General features: G+C 33.1%; 2 protein-coding genes across 2 annotated transcripts in view; one reads left to right on the plus strand and one right to left on the minus strand.

Moving 5' to 3' along the window:
• Positions 1 to 17,920, minus strand: part of Miga (mitoguardin) — a 149,435-nt gene that overhangs the window by 1,202 nt on the left and 130,313 nt on the right. Inside the window, exons 4-9 of the mRNA XM_088265759.1 lie at positions 7,264 to 7,427; positions 6,144 to 6,356; positions 5,718 to 5,827; positions 5,187 to 5,355; positions 3,807 to 4,040; positions 50 to 3,247 (exon numbers count right to left, since the gene is read on the minus strand). Of these exons, the coding sequence (XP_088121885.1) occupies positions 2,927 to 3,247; positions 3,807 to 4,040; positions 5,187 to 5,355; positions 5,718 to 5,827; positions 6,144 to 6,356; positions 7,264 to 7,427 (1,211 nt within the window). The 3' untranslated portion in view covers positions 50 to 2,926. The remainder of the gene's footprint in view (positions 1 to 49; positions 3,248 to 3,806; positions 4,041 to 5,186; positions 5,356 to 5,717; positions 5,828 to 6,143; positions 6,357 to 7,263; positions 7,428 to 17,920) is intronic.
• LOC148306029 (protein unzipped-like) overlaps positions 15,899 to 17,920 on the plus strand; it is a 46,743-nt gene continuing 44,721 nt past the window's right edge. Inside the window, exon 1 of the mRNA XM_088265695.1 lies at positions 15,899 to 16,157. The gene's annotated coding sequence lies outside the window, so the exon portion shown is untranslated. The remainder of the gene's footprint in view (positions 16,158 to 17,920) is intronic.

Consider the following 17,920-nt stretch of genomic DNA (forward strand, 5'->3'; position numbering starts at 1 on the left):
CCAGAAGACCACGACGCTCAGCATTGAGCAAGAAGATGAAGAAGAAGACCTGATATATTATGAAATATACAATTCTACAATGAAGTACGAGTACAATAATTGGTTGCATCGGTTATTTCATGTAAGATAAAAAGGATGGAATATTACTTTGAACTACATATTGAATACGTCAACAATCGAATATTTCCTTCCCCACAAAAATAATAAAAAATATTAAGAGAAATAGAAACTATTTTGTACTAAATTCCTACACAATTAATTAAAAAAATATAATACAAACATCTAGGTAAAAAAAATATTATTTAAGCATCGGTTTTTCAAATAAATATTATTTTTATACCACTCGGCTGATTTAAGGCGGTTCACACAGATATTCATTATTGGTCATTAATATAGTTCAATTGCTTTATCCCGCATGTGTATTCCACTTCCCAACCCTCTTTCCTGTCTCCTAGAGCATCTAGTGTCTTTAGAAGACCTCTCTAGCAACCACTGGGAGGCGGGACCACCCACATTGGGACCTATGATGTATTGTCTTATACAACATTATGGTTTAATAAGGGTTTGATACATTTTTTTGATTTCCCCATGGTCAACTTCGATGAGAGAACTACATACTTGGTACTACTAGTGATAGTAGTACCAAAAACTGTGTACGGTCTCATTCGCAACTACTACAAACCATAGTTGTGCCGATGGAAAAGTTAAAGTGCCATATAAGCATAGATTATGATATGCATCCATTATAATGGTAACACTGAAGGAAGCCACATACACTCTGAGGCACGAAGGTTTGATTTGCCTTTGTTAGCAATAAATGCGAAGTTCTGTCAGAGAACTATAACCATTTGTACATTATCTGCTGACAGTACAGAAAGACTGAATGTTTTTCTTTACTGCCATAGAGCAGAGCCACAAAAATATTATTTACATGTAATAAAGTGGAATGTAGTCCATAAGTGATCACACTTACATAAGTAAAAATAAAATGAAGAACTGAAAGCAAGTCGGATCCCATTTTGAAGGTGTATTTTATCTCCATACATATTATTAATCGTGGGTTAATATTGAAACATTTGTAAGATTACATATGCATAAGATAATTGAAAAACACAGATTACAATTATGAATAATCAAAGAAATAAACAGTCAATTTAATTTTTACCAAATATTTTCAGTAAAAATCTAAGATTAAAAATACTTAACAACTTATATTCATAAAATGTATGAAATTAAGATTTAAAAAAAGTGGGGCATTAAAGGTAAATAAAAATAGCTTGCCAAATGAATCATTTGACTAAGCATTAAAAAGTTCCAAGATAAAATCCTAGATAGTTATTTTATATCATATAGATTCAATAACTAAGCTAATCAAAAACTGCCAGAACTATTTTGGTAATGTCCGAATTATATCAAATAGTTTTCTTATCAATATGAAAGAAAACGTAATAAGGTCATCATTGATTTTGTTTCAAAAATATTTTATATTAAAGTAAATTACAACAATTTTTTTTTTATAATTATAAACCATAAAGAAAAATATTTTGATCACAACTTAGATTTTTGATTTAATAACAATTTTTTGAACATTGAAATATACACATTTTAGCCGTACTATAGAATATAAGAGATTATTAGCAATTTCATAAAAAAAAACATGATTAAAACACATATTCCACCTAATATTTTATAAGATTTGTAATATTTCATTATAGTTCTGAGAAAAGTCTACTTTGAGAGATTTAACCTACAGGAGTGTCTAAAGTCACAAAGGCTAATGTAAGTATGGGTATGCAACACCGAGTACCCGGACCGCTGCTGCTAATATCTTTTTCCTACCAACTATACCTCCTCCATTTCTTTTCCTATACATTATTGACATTCTTCACCTTGAGCTCCTTCATTAACCTACGTCTCCTGTATACTATAATACACATCCCACTCCTAGATCTAAGAATCTGGAGCACAGGACTGATCACCTTGCCGTTGTATAATTAATAATTGAGTAAACACCGCATCTATCCGATGTGGCGCCCTATGCACCATATAGTAGAAGACTAAAGAAGTAGTAGCTAGAGAAAAGCTTAAACAGTTACTGTATAAAAGTATGTAGTACAAAGTTAGTTTCTAATAATATAATTCTATTATGAATATGCGCTTTCAAATTATAGTGGTAAGTTATTTCAGATAGTAGTGGTAAGGCTGTTTTTCACTGTAATATTAACAATTTAATATCACCCTGGCACCTGGCTGATTATATTACATTCAGGTAATAAATAACCACGATAATGGGTGATATTGGGTAATATAATATAATAAGATAATGGGCATCGATAAGTGGAATTAATATTATGTTTCAATATGTTTAAATGTGTGATTTACAGTATTTACTTATAGGGATACACAGTCTATTTGATAGCATGCATTGAGAATAAAAATAACGATTATATAGTGTAGCTGTGCATATGTTTTTCAATATACTATGTATATATTTTAAAAGAAAAAAATAAAGATACCTTTCTTAACGCACCTCAGACGGGTAAGGTATTTGTACCCATTCGGTTGATTGATGCTTAAGGACAAGAGGGGTATTTATACCTTCTGCACCGGCCTAATTTCAAAGTGAGAAAAGAAGGAATTATCCAATGTTTTTATATGAATATTATATACCAATCACATTTTTAAGGTCTTAACTATATGTAAATAATTATCAAATCCTGTCGCCAGCAGTTCGCAGGCGTAAAATATACCCATCCGAAATGTGTTAATATCGTTGCTTTAGCGGCAACATAACAAAATCAATTAATTTTTGGCAAATAATTTGGAGATAAATATGTCATAAGTTTGAAATATTTACTTGTACCTGAAAAAATGCTTCAGTAGTCTTAAAATACCCATGTACCATAAGTAATGGTGAAAAATAAAGTTAAAATAGACCGCGAGGACAAAGTTTTTGGCTGATGTTATTGATCCTATTTTTAATGTGAATGCTGAGGTCGACGGATAAATTTTCAACACAATTGTATCTCGTTCGCTGGAAGCTGAATATGTCGACGAGACATTGAACGATCTGCTCCTTGAAGTAAAGACAGGTTTCCCGCAGGTTGTCATCGGGTCCCAGGAAGCCCCAAGCCATGAGGGGAGACATCTGCTCCGATATCATGTAGAAGTGAGCCATGAATCCATCGGGGTACTTAAGCATTCGCCGCTTTGCTTTGAGGACGGACCAAACTGCTGTGGTTAGTGCCTGTTGAGGAGAAAAATTAAATAAATGGGGATAGTCAAACAATATTTTGAGTACATCCAAATCACTGTTTACAAATACTGGATTTAAATCTAGAGGGTTTGTTCACAGAGTGGCAAAAGTTGCACAAGGTATAAAGTGATCATTTAAACCAAACAATGACAGGTCTTACGCCCTGTAAATACTCGAATTTCCATATTATATTATAAAACAATCAAACAAGGAAATAATCCAGCAATAATTGCTAACAAACCCTGTCATAATAATATAGTGTCACCTTGATTCATCATGAAGGTGACACAATTTTTTTGTAAGTGATGCATCATCACAGTGGCGCGCACAGATCTATAAACCAGGGAAGGCAGTAGAGGTCGTTAATGGGATAAGGTAATCAATACTCAGTAAGGTAGGGTAGGTACTGGTTGTGTTCCAATAAAGTACGCGTGTAAACTACAATAAGCACTACTTTTCTGACAATATGAAAAATACACGACCTTGTCACATTATCCAATAATCCAATTTAAGTACATGTACAATTTAAGTACTTGTAGTAAATGCTTACAGTCTCTTTGAACCCGTTGGACAGCCAACGGTTCTGTACGACAGCGGTGACGGAAGAAGGCGGAGAAGCCAGGTCCTCAAATGCGTCCAGCAGTATAAAGTCCAACACCACGTCGTAGAAGGTCAAGACCTTCACTCCCTTAGTGCCCAGTTCACTCTCCAGACACTCCCAGTTGTCGTTGTCACTCACCCACGAGAGCATTTCTTCATAAGCAACTAGGAATTCTTTGGGATCCTTAAAAACAAATACAATACATTTATGATTTCAAATTGTAAAGTGAACATACAATAAAAAAAACACACACACACACACAAAAATAAATGTTTAATCAATCGGTAAAAGAAACTAACCAACCATTATATCCTCTGCAGGATTATTATTAACAACAATCGAAACATTATTTATGTTTCAACTGAATTTAATTATTTTTGTAACAGCTGTTTTGCCTTATGTGTAAAAAAACCAACTTTCATATTTCAGTACAAAATTCACATAGAAATATTGATATTCCACACATGTTTGGAACACACTTTTGAATATTAGAAAAATTAACTCTCATTATATAATAATAGGAGAATATTTATTGCCTGTGTCCAAATATGTATTGAGCTTAAAAATGTGTATTTGTTTTTTAAGACAAAGTTTGATAATACCCTCGGAAATCAAAAGAGTTTTTGCAAATATGCATTAGCCTTTTCAAATCTACACATTTTCTCATACATGTGTGCTTATTATTCCTTTTGGTATGTTTAGGTGGTGATTGATTCTCGGATGATTCTTCTGCTTATTAAAGTGTACAAGCAAGTCTACAAGTATTATTATTCACAAATAGATAGTAAGTCGAAGGACATGTTGTACGTTTGGGCAAGTGTGGGGAAGAAACACTATGGGGTGAAATGGCAGCCACTTTTTTATAATGCCAAATTCTGTATTCTCAACACTGCGACTGAGAAGCCAATGCACACACATGCAAGTGTTATCTAGGTGCTTTGTTATTTGTGTGAAATCAGCAGGCCGGTCAATGCTTCTGGTTATATACTTTCCACTGTCAGCAGTTTAGAGCACAGATTGCAATATTTGGGGGAGTGGTTCCATATTCCGACTCTTGATCTGTCTGTGTACTTTGAAGTATTAAGTGAACCTGATCATGTCACATCTTCTTTGACCTACTTGCCTTTGAGGGCTTTTATTTCCAGCCTATATACAGACGTTTTCTACTATTTGTTCATCATTCATTCATTGGACATGCCCAAACCATCCATTCTCAATTTTTTTTTTCTCAACATTAAAGATGAAGCTTTTCACCACCTTTTATTGTTTTCGTATTTATTTATTTATTTTTATTCATGTAACGTTTTGAGTTACAATAATTATACTAACCTTATCAGCGAACAGTAGAAGATCAGTCAACATTTGCCTTCCGGTGTCAGCAAACCAGAGCCAAGTGTTGGGGTCCTTGAACATCAGCTGGAACCCCAGTCGGATGCAATGTAACTTGCAGAGGTACTCCACATCCGAGCCGCACTGAACCACTTCAGTTCGAAGACTTCTGCAAATTCCAAAAAACATTTTTATTTTTTACACAGGCTGAAAAAAATTTGCTTTTTCTGAATTTACATATTAAAATGGTCACAAGCTAAAATATGAGCTTATAAATTATCATGTTACTTTTCATAGACCGATTTTCAAAAGGTAAATAAGTAATATAAATTCAAAAAAATTATTTTCCTTATAATTACTTTATTTTAAAAATATTAAAAAATCAGCTTTTTTCACACATTCTCTTTTAAAGCTTGTTTAAATATCTTCTTCTTCTTCATCTAACCCATAACCGCACTGAACTATACTTTTCCTATATAGATACTTTTCAATGCTTTTTCTCACTATTTTTTTGTATACATTTATACAAACCGGCAAGGAATTCCAATCTCGAATTGCTTCAATGCTGACTGATACAATGACAGATTTTCAACATCCGGGAAGAACTCGGAAAATTCTTCAAATTCTCTAAGATCAGCGACCTACAAAAACATGAAAACATTTCAAAAACCGACAATTATAATCATTGTTATTAAATTCTTTACTAAAGAAAAATTAATGTTAATACGAATAAAAAGTACCCAATTATTTTATCACAATTTCTAGAACAAATGTTAGTGCTTTAGCTATGTAGTGTAGATAACATTAATTTTCAGTACGGTAAAAAACATTTGTTTTTCGGTAAATATGTTTCAGTAATTTTTCCATATTTTTTCACAGCAATATATATACTCCCGCACCAACTGTTCTTCTTGTAACAATGGGACACACTTTGGCAGTTGTTTATGGATTTATTACCTCATCCTGCGCCGAAGCGAAGGACTCCGCCGAGGAGAGGTTGCAGTCCTGCTGCTGGGCGGACTGGTGCGAGGGGGCGTGCGAGGGGTGGTGCGAGGGGGGGTGCGAGGAGCGCGGCGCGCCGGCCCTCCGCCCGCCCTCGGGGCCCCCGCTGCCGCTCTCCCAGCGGAACAGCACGGAGCGCTGGTCGAGGAACAGCAACTCGCTCTGCTCCTGAATTCACACAAAATGAGCGTGTAATAATAAAATGCTTGTTATATTCTCAATAAAATTAATATTTAAAGCATTTACATTGTGGTTAGTCATTTTTACTTACTTATTCTTTTACAAAAATTTAAAAAATATTAGTATAACGGTGAGTGGTTATATACTAATATTATTAACATTTTTGTAAAAAAATAAATAAGTAAAAATGCTTGTTCATCCCTTAGTGGATCATTGTTAGTATATCTCTTACGTTGCAGAGCTAGAACTTCATCCACTTACCTATACCTCTTCTGCCCATCACTTTGTCTTATTTAGAAAACCAGGGCTATGTCTTCTTCACCATAAAACTCTTCAGAGTTATTTTTTAAAATTGTAAATAAATATGGAATTATGGATACTTACAAAAAAATCGTACAAAAAATGTAAATAAAACATCAATTAAAAAAATATAGTTTTCTGATAAACATAACTGAACAAAAACTTGTACAGAATAATGTAAATTTGCGACCCTATTTCTATGAACCAGTACCTTTTAATAAAAAAAAACCGACTAGTATATTGGTCAATGTTTGTACTTCATACTGCTGCTGACCCCTATCGGTGCAAAGGGCACTGAATCAAATTGGTGCAATGTTCAGTTATCGTTAATTAAATGAAAGCAACGTAATCAGTCTTGTGCTTGAGCAGTTGTAAATTAGTGACCAGATAGTGCTTATACACATAAATGAGAAGAAATACTAACTTATATATTATAAACTAAATTATAAGGAGTCACGTTTGATGCGATTGAAAGTTATGTGCCGATTGAAAATAAGCTATTTTAATTCAGGTGAGAAGATGAAACCGTACATGACTTAATCAGAGATTATGATGGAAGGGTTGAGATATCTTAGTTTCATTAATGTTCATTTACCTGCAGGAGGTACGCAGAGTCCAGAAGCTGTTGTATCTCGCGGCAGAACTCGGCTTCCTCCGGAGTGGAGAGCGCCAAGGCTCCGGACTGCCCCTGGCCCTGACTGGAGAACGCGAACAGGGCGTCTTCCCAGTAGTTGATGCTCGTCTCCAGCGCTTCCATGCCTGGGAAGAAGCGAATAAACGTCATTCACAATTAGCCAAGTGACGCAAGTTGTTTGCAAGATTCTGGTTTGGTGATTTGCGGTGCCTATTTATTCCACATCTGGTAACACTACAGGTGACAGCACTGAAAAAGGGCTATAAATATTCAGGAACGGAATGATTGAGACTTTAACACTTTGACTGCCAGTGTATATATTTGAGTGCAAGGTATTTTTGTTGGGCCAGCCACCGGAGGCTGACACTTTGTACCTTATATTGTCATATAAAGTCAATATAAAGTACAAAGTGTCAGCTTCTGGTAGCCGACGAGACGCAATTAAAATGCCTTGTGTCGTTTACCGGTGGCCGACACTGGCAGTCAAAGTGTTAAGCTTGATTTTAATACAAATTTTATTTTGGATCAATTACATAGTTTCACATTCATACATACCAGAAAAAAAAACGTACACATTTTTTTTTTAGAAAAACAGAGATTAGATTCGGACACAATTTGAACACAAAATGAAGGAATTGATGACATTTATATAAACTGTTAGACTCTAACAGGTAGTAAGTAGGTACTTTGCTCATCAAATCATTATTATCGAAGTAACAAATGCATGGTGAGTAATGAAATATAAGTATAATATATTTTAGAAAAATAAAAGTAAGAACTTTGTATAAAAACATCCAAAGCTACTAAAATTCCACAAGTAGTGTTCTTTCGGGTTTAGATATTGACTAATGGAAATTTCAAATTTCTTTCGTATGTCCACAGTTTGAAAAGCGCAGGTTATAAAAAGTACACGAAACACGCGGATTAATTGACTAAAAGCAGCGCTAGCTACTATTTTATTAATCGTATTTCAGCAAAAGGGCATAAAATTTTCGTATTTTATATGAAGAAACTCAAAGTTTTAAAATAAAGCGATTTCTCCAGTCGTTACTATGGCGCTCGGCAGGCCACGTTGGTACTTTACCAGAAGGTTGGGAAGCCTTCTCCGATAAACAGCCCCCCTTGAACATGTTTAACGTCGCCCCGGGGACGCGAGGTATCTGAGGCCTAGCGCCCCCCTCCCCCTCCGCCCCCGCCGCCCTCGTCTGGCTAGGGGCCAACCTGAATTATTGCGCGAGTGTGGAAATGCGTTTTGCGCAAATTCGGGAACCCGAAAAAATATTGAATAATGCAGAATGCGCAGGGTTCAGCCGAAATATGGAGCCAATCTATGTAAATGTTCTAGCGTATGAATATTAAAAATACAACTCGGGACATATTTATTTATTTATTTCAAAACATACTACATACATTTTACACACATTTTTTTTATATAACATTCTTATAACATTTTTCTATGTAAGTAGTTTATAACAACTTGTTAAATTGATGTGTTTTTTATACATATTTATGCAAATGGTACAATAGTACCGTATTTATCAAAATAAATAAATACACAAGTCATATATATATATATATATATATATATATATATATATATATATATATATATATATATATATATATATATATATATATATATATATAATATACATATATATATATATATATATATATATTTATATATATATATATATATATATATATATATATATATATATATATATATATATATATATATATATAAATATACATATATATATATATATATATATATATATATATATATATATATATATATATATATATATATATATATATATATATATATAGAAGACCAGTCTGATGATGTCGGTAACGACGAAACCCGGTCGCTGGTCAAATAAAAAAGTGGAAAAGCTAAAAATATTGGTTTTAATCTAATAATAAATTATATATATATATATATATATATATATATATATATATATATATATATATATATATATATATATATATATATATATATATATATATATATATACTCTCGTTTTGGGACATGGGATTAAGGTTAACAAGACTGAAACACAAATAAGAAATAATTAAAATATAACTTTGTTTTAGAATCACTATAAATTTATAGTGATTTAAAAACCGAGTTATATTTTAATTATAAAACGGAAAATCACAAAGTTATTGCTTCAAATATAAAGAAATAAGAAAGTTAAAAAGGTAAAAAATTAAACAAACTAACACAGGACAAAATATAAAATATAAACGGGTTTAGTAAATAGAATAATATAATATGAGAAGCATCTTTTTGTGCGAAGGGCATATGTTGGCTTTAGTAATCACTTTTTCCACCGTGCAAAGTTCCCTTACTTCGTCTCTGTTGCGACATGTAACATATCATGCAGTATATATGGCCCTCAGGTTAAATCCAGTGTTTACTCGGACATGGAATTATTAGTCGGTCGATTTTTCATCCACTAACGAATTACGTATTGAAGGTTTAAAGCATAGGTTCCCAAACTTATTTGCCCTATGGCCCCCCTTTCAGACACAAAATTACACAAGTCCCCTCAGGAACTTTACATTTTTTAAATTAAATAAAACAGAAAAAAAATGTAGTGAGCTTGTAGTCACAGACTGCTACATAAGCTATACCACTTGTACCACAGCACATTATAAGCTGTAAAAAACACATTTGAAGTTGACAAGTGTAGGAAAATTCGCATGCAGGGGTTTGGGGCAATTGACCACGCGTGTCAAAAGTGGTCCACGCGTCTAGAGCAGGAGTGGGGAACCCTATGGTTATATTCATTACCTGATTCAATATACTCCTATAATAAATAAGGCCGCGTTCAAAATTTTCAAGTCAACCAATGACTACGTTTCGAGCTTTGAGGATACAAACATACGCTATAAAACTGAATTTTTATAAATAACACATACGGATTTTTTGGCACAACTCAAAAGGCCGTACGGTGGAACCTCTCACAACGAGCACCTCTCATAGCGAGTAATTCGCATAACGAGAAAAAAATTTGAAAAAGGTACTCCCTTTCGCATAACCGGTTACAGAGAAAGGTCAAGTCCCTTTTTTACGACATTAACTTGTGAGCTGGGAAAATATTTCGCATAACGAGTAAGATTCCGGAACGAATTATGCTCGTTTTGAGAGGTTCCACTGTATTAGAGTAGTCAAGGGGCCACCGGTTCCCCACCCCTGGTCTGGAGTGAAGATGTCTCAATTGAATAATAAGTCAATAAATTGAATTGGCAATGATTCAGGCCGTAAGTCATGCTGAAGGTATTGCGCGCGGTCAATCCGCGAGTTAGGTGAATCATCGTATCATTCATCTTTCCTTTGTGGCTAACCTTCGGCGTCGCCTTACTTCAACATTATTCCATCTGATTACAAAAAAATGTGGATAACTAGATTTTTCGGTAAGATATATATTTTTTAAAACGTCTTACTAATTCACATGCTAATTATCATGCTTTAAGTTTTTTTGTTGTTGAAATTTTCACTTTGAAGTTAACATCATAATTTGTATTAAAAAAGGTTATTCTTCGAAATAAATATATGGTTTTGGTTTAATATAAATATATGGTTAGTATGGTTTTGAAAAGAAAAGAGTTATTGAAAGGTAATGAGTTAAAAAAAAATCTTAAAAAATGTGCGCGAATAACAAGTGTGGCTTCTCGCGCAGCCTACTGAATTACGTACCGAATTGTATATTTGAGAGTATGCCCTTAAGGATATTTAGGAAAATGAGCGAAAGAATTTTGTTAATCAGCGGTGAGGCTCACCACCCACTATGCAGCATCTTTCGCGGGGGTACAAAGAGGGGATGGAATGCCAAAAAAAGAAATATCAAAGAATATTTATTTTTAGTTCGTTTACCGAACACAAATAAACGTTGAAAACTGTCCCACCACATTCCCAGATATGATACAGAAGCACCTAGGCTTTCGGACAGACCTTCTCTTGCAAAGCATTTATTTTTGTTTGTTGTATGAAGTTGCAAATTTTATAGTAAATGTGAAGCAAAATTGTATCCCGATTTTACTGTGAATTTACATTTTAAAGGCTTTCAATATTCCTGTCACTGCCAATCTAAATAAACGAATTGAAGTAAACTTAAAGTTATCTAGACTGCACGGTTAAAATGTAAATTTCCGTATGTAATCGATGGCCAGATATAACGTTGTCGAATTGTTCTCGTCACTGGACCTGTCCGAGCTGTGCAGTGAGTAATGAGTAGCTAGTTGAACTTGACTCGGTTTCCTGTATGTATAGTAGCCCGCCTCGAGTGCACCGAGCACCGCCTCGAGCCGGACTGCCTGACTAACAAACTCTATGATTCAATTCTTCAATCTCCCATGCTTACGTTGACTCAACCCATTCAGTATCTAACCAATTATTAATATCAACAAATAAACAAGGCGTAATTAATACTTATTATGTACAAACTAAATACTTTACATGTATTTAGTGGAAAGCTGATCACCTTTCCTTCATAAGGGGGATAAGGGGGTGCATGAAAAATGTACAAATTAACACACTTAGGAATAATAATATTAAATTAATGATGTTACTCGTACAACGGCTAAAAGATAAATACATATTATTTATATAATCAATAAACATGTGTAAATATGGTTTACGATGTGAATATGGTTGAAGAGTTAGAATGTTATAACCTCCAGTACTATCAGGCCTCCAAATCTGGCCAAATCTTCCTAGATATGTATATTATAATTATTATTGTGTGAAAATAACATTTTGCAAATTACATGCGCAAAAGATTCTTTTCTTAGCGTGGTTTAAGAAAAAAGGTATTACAAAAAATATATACAAAATAACTATTAGGTACCTCCTGTGAGGGGCCATAGCGATAAATGGCATACGATACATTCGCAATGCTACGGGTATTCATTTCATTTAAACAAAAAATAAAAGAATCAAACTATGGTACAACCATTTAATAGGTATATTATTTTTTGACATCTCATCAAAGATGAAGAAGAATATGGAAGTCTGGGCATTTACGGGGCTGACGACCGTCATAGGCTGGTTTAAGTGATCACTTTACACACGTGTAACATTCACCAATTCTACCCATTATTGACAACCACACTAAATTATTGGAAATTCTACATATATGAACCAATTTTGAAACATTGTTCTTGAATCACTAGAACTTCGCTAGAGACATCTATTGGTGAGATGAAAAGAAGCTTTTTATTTTCAAAAAAGAATATGAAAATAACTCCTGTAATTGGAGATAATCTAGATTTTGTGAACAAGTATTTGGACACATTCAAAACGTTGTGCATTTAATGGGTGTTTTAACTTGATGAAACATCTATCGTTACTCTTTATATGAAAGAAAATGGAAGTCTGAGTATCCCAGGGCCTTCGACCTGGCATTTGGCTGGCTAAAGCGATCACTTTATACACTTATGTAACATTCACCATTCTGACCATTATTGAGATCCATACAATCCATAAAGAGGAACGATAAATGTGTCATATCAAGTTGAGACACATAAAAATTGACATATCATCCGTAGGGTGAATAATCCGGTGTCTGACAAAATAGATAATACTATTAATATATTAAACCAAGTAAAAATCAAAGGGGTAATGATCGTAAGGGTTAAGTTATGTAAGTCGTGGTCCGAAGGCATTCACCGGCAGGCTCTAAACGTCTAATTCATTTACTGCTCTGAATTATAATAGGCTTAAATAACACGGACGGTACAGTCTTTTATACTCTAAATATTATGAAGATTTAACTGATGTTTAACAATGGCTTTCGAAACCTACGCGTTTATACTAACTCAACGGGCTATTATGCCTTTTGAAGGAGCGGTGACTCTGTGACCAACCTACATACTAGGGAGGACCACTGATGGGTCAAAAAATATAAAATCGATTTAATTTTTTTAGATTTTTTTCAAACTGATTTAAATCATTTTTTTTTCTTGGTTATCGTGGCTACGATTGCATTCAGAAAAACCTCTGTTATTATATTTATTTCCTATTAGGTATTAAAAAAAAACAAAAGCACACTTGAATAAATATAAAAAAAGGAAAAAATAAGGGAAAGGGAAAAAAAACCGGCCATATAAAGAAAGAGACATTTAAAAAATATATATACGAACCATACAAGAGATCGTTCGCCCCCATAGTTTATAGTAAGCGTGTTTGACTACCGTGTTGGAGATTCCAGATTCGTTTCCCGCAAGGTAAAACTAAATAAAAGAGATATTTTACACTTTATAAAATAAAACTCAAATTTTGTTTTTTAACCACTTCGGTTTCGACAAGCACCTTGTCATCTTCAGGTAAGGATACATACTTATCGTACGTATTCTTCTATACAGTATCCGCATAGATCTCCATGAAATACATCTTATATTCGTTGTACACGCTAGCAGACGCCTCAAAACATGAATTTAAATTTTTATGAAATTTGTAATTTAACCGATTATTATAAGCTAAATACATTTTTTTTTCTAAAGTCAACCAAAGATGGTGCCAACAACTCACGTTCGAAAGAATGTACCAATTAAAGTGTAAGTACAACTTTCGAAATGCAAGTAGTGTGGTTGTCAATCATGGATAGGATGTTACAGATTTATAAAGTGATCACTTAAAGCAGACTATGACGGGTCGTAAGCAATGTAAATACCCAGACTTATTAACCACATTCTTCTTCATCTATGTTGAGATGTCAAAAAAAGATGGTATAAAGATCATAAAAATAATTTCAATATATAGACAACATTTTATATATTATTTCGAGAAATAAAAATACTTTGTGTTCTGATCCAATCACATTTTTATTAACCAACTAGTTTCGGCAACAACCTGTTGCCCTCTTCAGGGTTTCATTTATTACTAAATATATATATAAAAAGAAACAGTGTACACAGTGAAACCCTGAAGAGGGCGACAGGTTGTTGCCGAAACTAGTTGGTTAATAAAAATGTGAGTGGATCAGAACACAAAGTATTTTTATTTCTCGAAATAATATATCAATATGATCCACAAAGTTAATGCTTTCAATATTCAAAACAACATTTTACATAATTAAAAAATGATCGTTTAAAGCTTTTCTTTTGCCTGTCACAGTGGTGTTCCCCCTTAAGTATACTGAAAAGCCTCTAACCGCAAAGCGTCCCGAGATGTCTATTAGTCCTGTCCTTTCACTTCGGTCACAATATATGACCTTTGTATTACAAAATAATAATAAATAAAAAACAGACAGTACGGAGCTCGAGCCAGGCCATCTTGGCTATGGACACATTAATTTCCCTTCGCCGGTAATCGTAAGTTTTATTTGATTCCCAATCTTAAATCTCCCGAAACACGACAGCATCCGAGATAAATAAAGGTCAGGTTTACAGTTAGGCAAACATTGCTCTTGATCTCGACGGAAACCGACAAAAGACTGTACAATCAAAAAAGTTTTCTTCTGTCGAGTTCTGATGTTGATGCTTTTACATGAAAGCTGAGTACTTAAAAAAATATTATTGAAAAACATATTACATACAATACATAAAGGTACATACAGAATATTCTTTAAAACATTTTAAGTGTGTCCAAATACAAATCGGGATTATCTCTAATTATAGGAGTTATTTTTCAAATGATTTTTTTGACATCTCAACATAGATGAAGAAGAATATGGAAGTCTGGGCATTTACGGGGCTTACGACCATCAATTGATGTTCTTCGTCTATGTTGAGATGTCAAAAAATTCTTAGTGTGAAAGAGTTAATATTGTAAAAATTGTAAAATTAGTTTTTATTTTTAACTTTTTCCTTTTCTTGTGTGTTTAATACGAAAATGTTACAACAGATAAAAATAATAAAAAGGATGTAAAAAACACATTATTGGTTAAAAATTTATACTAACATGTATATTTTTAACAAATGAAATTCTGAAAAAAATAGTACATAATTTGAATCACTCATTTGAGGACAGTTTTACTTAAGGTAACCACGAAAAATAAAGTGGTATGGATATTCAAAACGTGGACTTTCATATTCTATATCCATTTGTAATCAATCTTGATAACCACCCCTTGGAGGATAAATAACATAACATTTGGATATATTCAAAATATTGTTATTGTAATTATATATTTTTCCAGGGTTGTTATGCCGTTAAATTTTAAAATTCGTTAACACGTAGCCCTGGTGGTAGCTCCTGGGATAAGTAAAATAAGGAGAAGAGCCATCGTGAAATTATTGAAAATATTTAATGAAATTTATCAAATAATTAACAGCAGTTTTTATTTTATTGAAACATTCGAAAAGCTTCGAAAGCGTCGATGAATTTCCAACTTTTGTGATTACGATATTTGTCCATAGATGACACTCGACAAAGCCTTTTCTAACAAAACAGCAAAAGCTCAAACCCAGGCAGGTACTATTAAAGAAGTAAAAAGGGTGAATTTTATTTGTGCAAATGCTTATATTACACGCAGAACTTTATGAACACTTTTACGCTGGAGCGTATTTTAGAATCCACTCTTTATGCCTTTTTCCCAAAGCTCAGAGCGCCAGCGCGGTCCGCCGTCTGCCGCCATCCGCCATTCTTGTCCTGTCGACTGCAGAGGTCGCATGCGTAGCTGAGCCGCTCCGCAAAATTCAAACCGAGTGAAAACGGTTGGTTCTCCGCAGTGTTCTTTTTGTTTTATTTAAAAATTTAATTTTGTTTTACAAAATAGGAATTCTACGTCAGTGATTGGTGCATGTTTGGCGCCATTTTTGTGTAGTGTGAAAAAAACAAGTGACGTGCGAATTATACCTGGATTTTTTTTGGATTAGTCGCCCTTGATTATTGAAAAAAGGTAAGGTTTTGGAGGCAAAGTTAACGCATTTTGGAACAGAAATTGAGGTTGCCAAAATAAGTATTTGTTCATGAAATGCAATCCGTAAATACTAATTTCAATCAAGATTGTTGTCGATAAATTTATTATTTATTTTGTTAGTGGATATCAGAGGTCAAGGGTCAGGATCAACGATGCCAAAAATATTTACCGTGTCAAACTCCCAAAAAGGATTTTTAAGTAATTTTTATTTGTAAGTCGATTCTAGAAACTGATGAATTTTTGTAATGTCTACATTTTTATATAGAATAAACTTATATTGATATAATATTTTTTATTATCATATTTTCGATTGCGTTATTTGAGTAAAATTAAAAAAAAAAATTAAAGGCACTAATTATTGTTTCGTGTGGATAACAAAAAAACCTATATAAAAACAACTCGAATTAGCATATGTTGCTATATTATATTCAGAAGGTCTATGCGCAAGGAAAATAATCTATGTAAATAAATTCAACAAAAATAATTCTTTATAAAATGTTTAACATTTATATAAGAATTTAAATTTAATATATGCACAATACCCACTGACTAAACGCCAAGAAAGAACAAATATGGCGATTTGCATAATATTATAATTTTGCAATCTATTAAAATTTACCTAAAACATAATCATATTATGTACGTAATCGAGAAGTTGAAAACAAAATAAGTAATCAAAGGTAGCACATGTGTAACAAGAAAGTACGGTGACATTTTGGCTAGCGAATTATCTTGCCAACGAATATTTTCTAATATAATAAAACAGGATTATTTTCAATATTAAAGCCGTAACTTCGTTACACGTTTTTAATATATAAAACACTGTTAGTAGAGTAATATAAAAAAAGCAATCAGAAGACAGTTCACGTCTCCCAATTTAAACAAAGCTAATATTTAAATTTTAAAAATCCGGCCTTACTTCCTTTCTTCTTTCACCTTTCTTCGCCACTTACATGAAGAAATCGTAGAAAAATGGTTACACATTCAGTCAAAGAATAATTTGCGCAACGAATCCATAGCACATACAATATTCGTTAACCGAGACGTCAACTGTATTCAAGTGTTATTTGATTACCCATACCTAGAAAACAATCGATGTTTTATTATGAATTATGATAAATATAATAGATGGGTTACCTAAGTATTAAAGATTGCAAAATAGAAACAAATGTTTAAGGTGGCGTGTTGGTTTTATTTTTAATAAACGGAAACCAATTGACCAAGGATACGTTTATATGTACAAGTATGTATGTATGTAGTTGGTAAGTTTTGAATGAGCCGAAACCACCCAACTAGAGGACAAGTAAGTTCGCCCACGATTCGTGGTGAGTGAGATATATTATTCCATCTTGGGGTATCCGGTTTTACAGTGTTAAAAATATAAAATTAACACGGCAAAGTTCAAGGGCGTTAAAGTGCCATTTTTTAAATTATGTACGCGCTTATTATTATATTACACACACAAACAAGCTGTTATAACAGCGTTCGTTATCAGTAAGACGTTCTAATGGAAGAAAAAGAAATAATTACTAAGTCTATAATGTTCCGATTCGTCATTCTGAGAATACCGTCCCAGAAGCAGTTTATATTAGATTTACGTTAAGTTTCCGAATTATGTACAAATTGAACGTGCAGTACTAATAACACAAATGTAAAATATATGTAAGTTGACAGGTGACTTAATTTCGCCGACAAAATGATTCGAAAACGTATACAAATAGTTGAATAGATTTACGATGATT

Source organism: Brachycentrus maculatus, unplaced genomic scaffold, assembly GCF_059751285.1.
Source record: "Brachycentrus maculatus isolate JH-2025_06_01 unplaced genomic scaffold, ASM5975128v1 h1tg000257l, whole genome shotgun sequence".
NCBI lineage: Eukaryota > Metazoa > Arthropoda > Insecta > Trichoptera > Brachycentridae > Brachycentrus > Brachycentrus maculatus.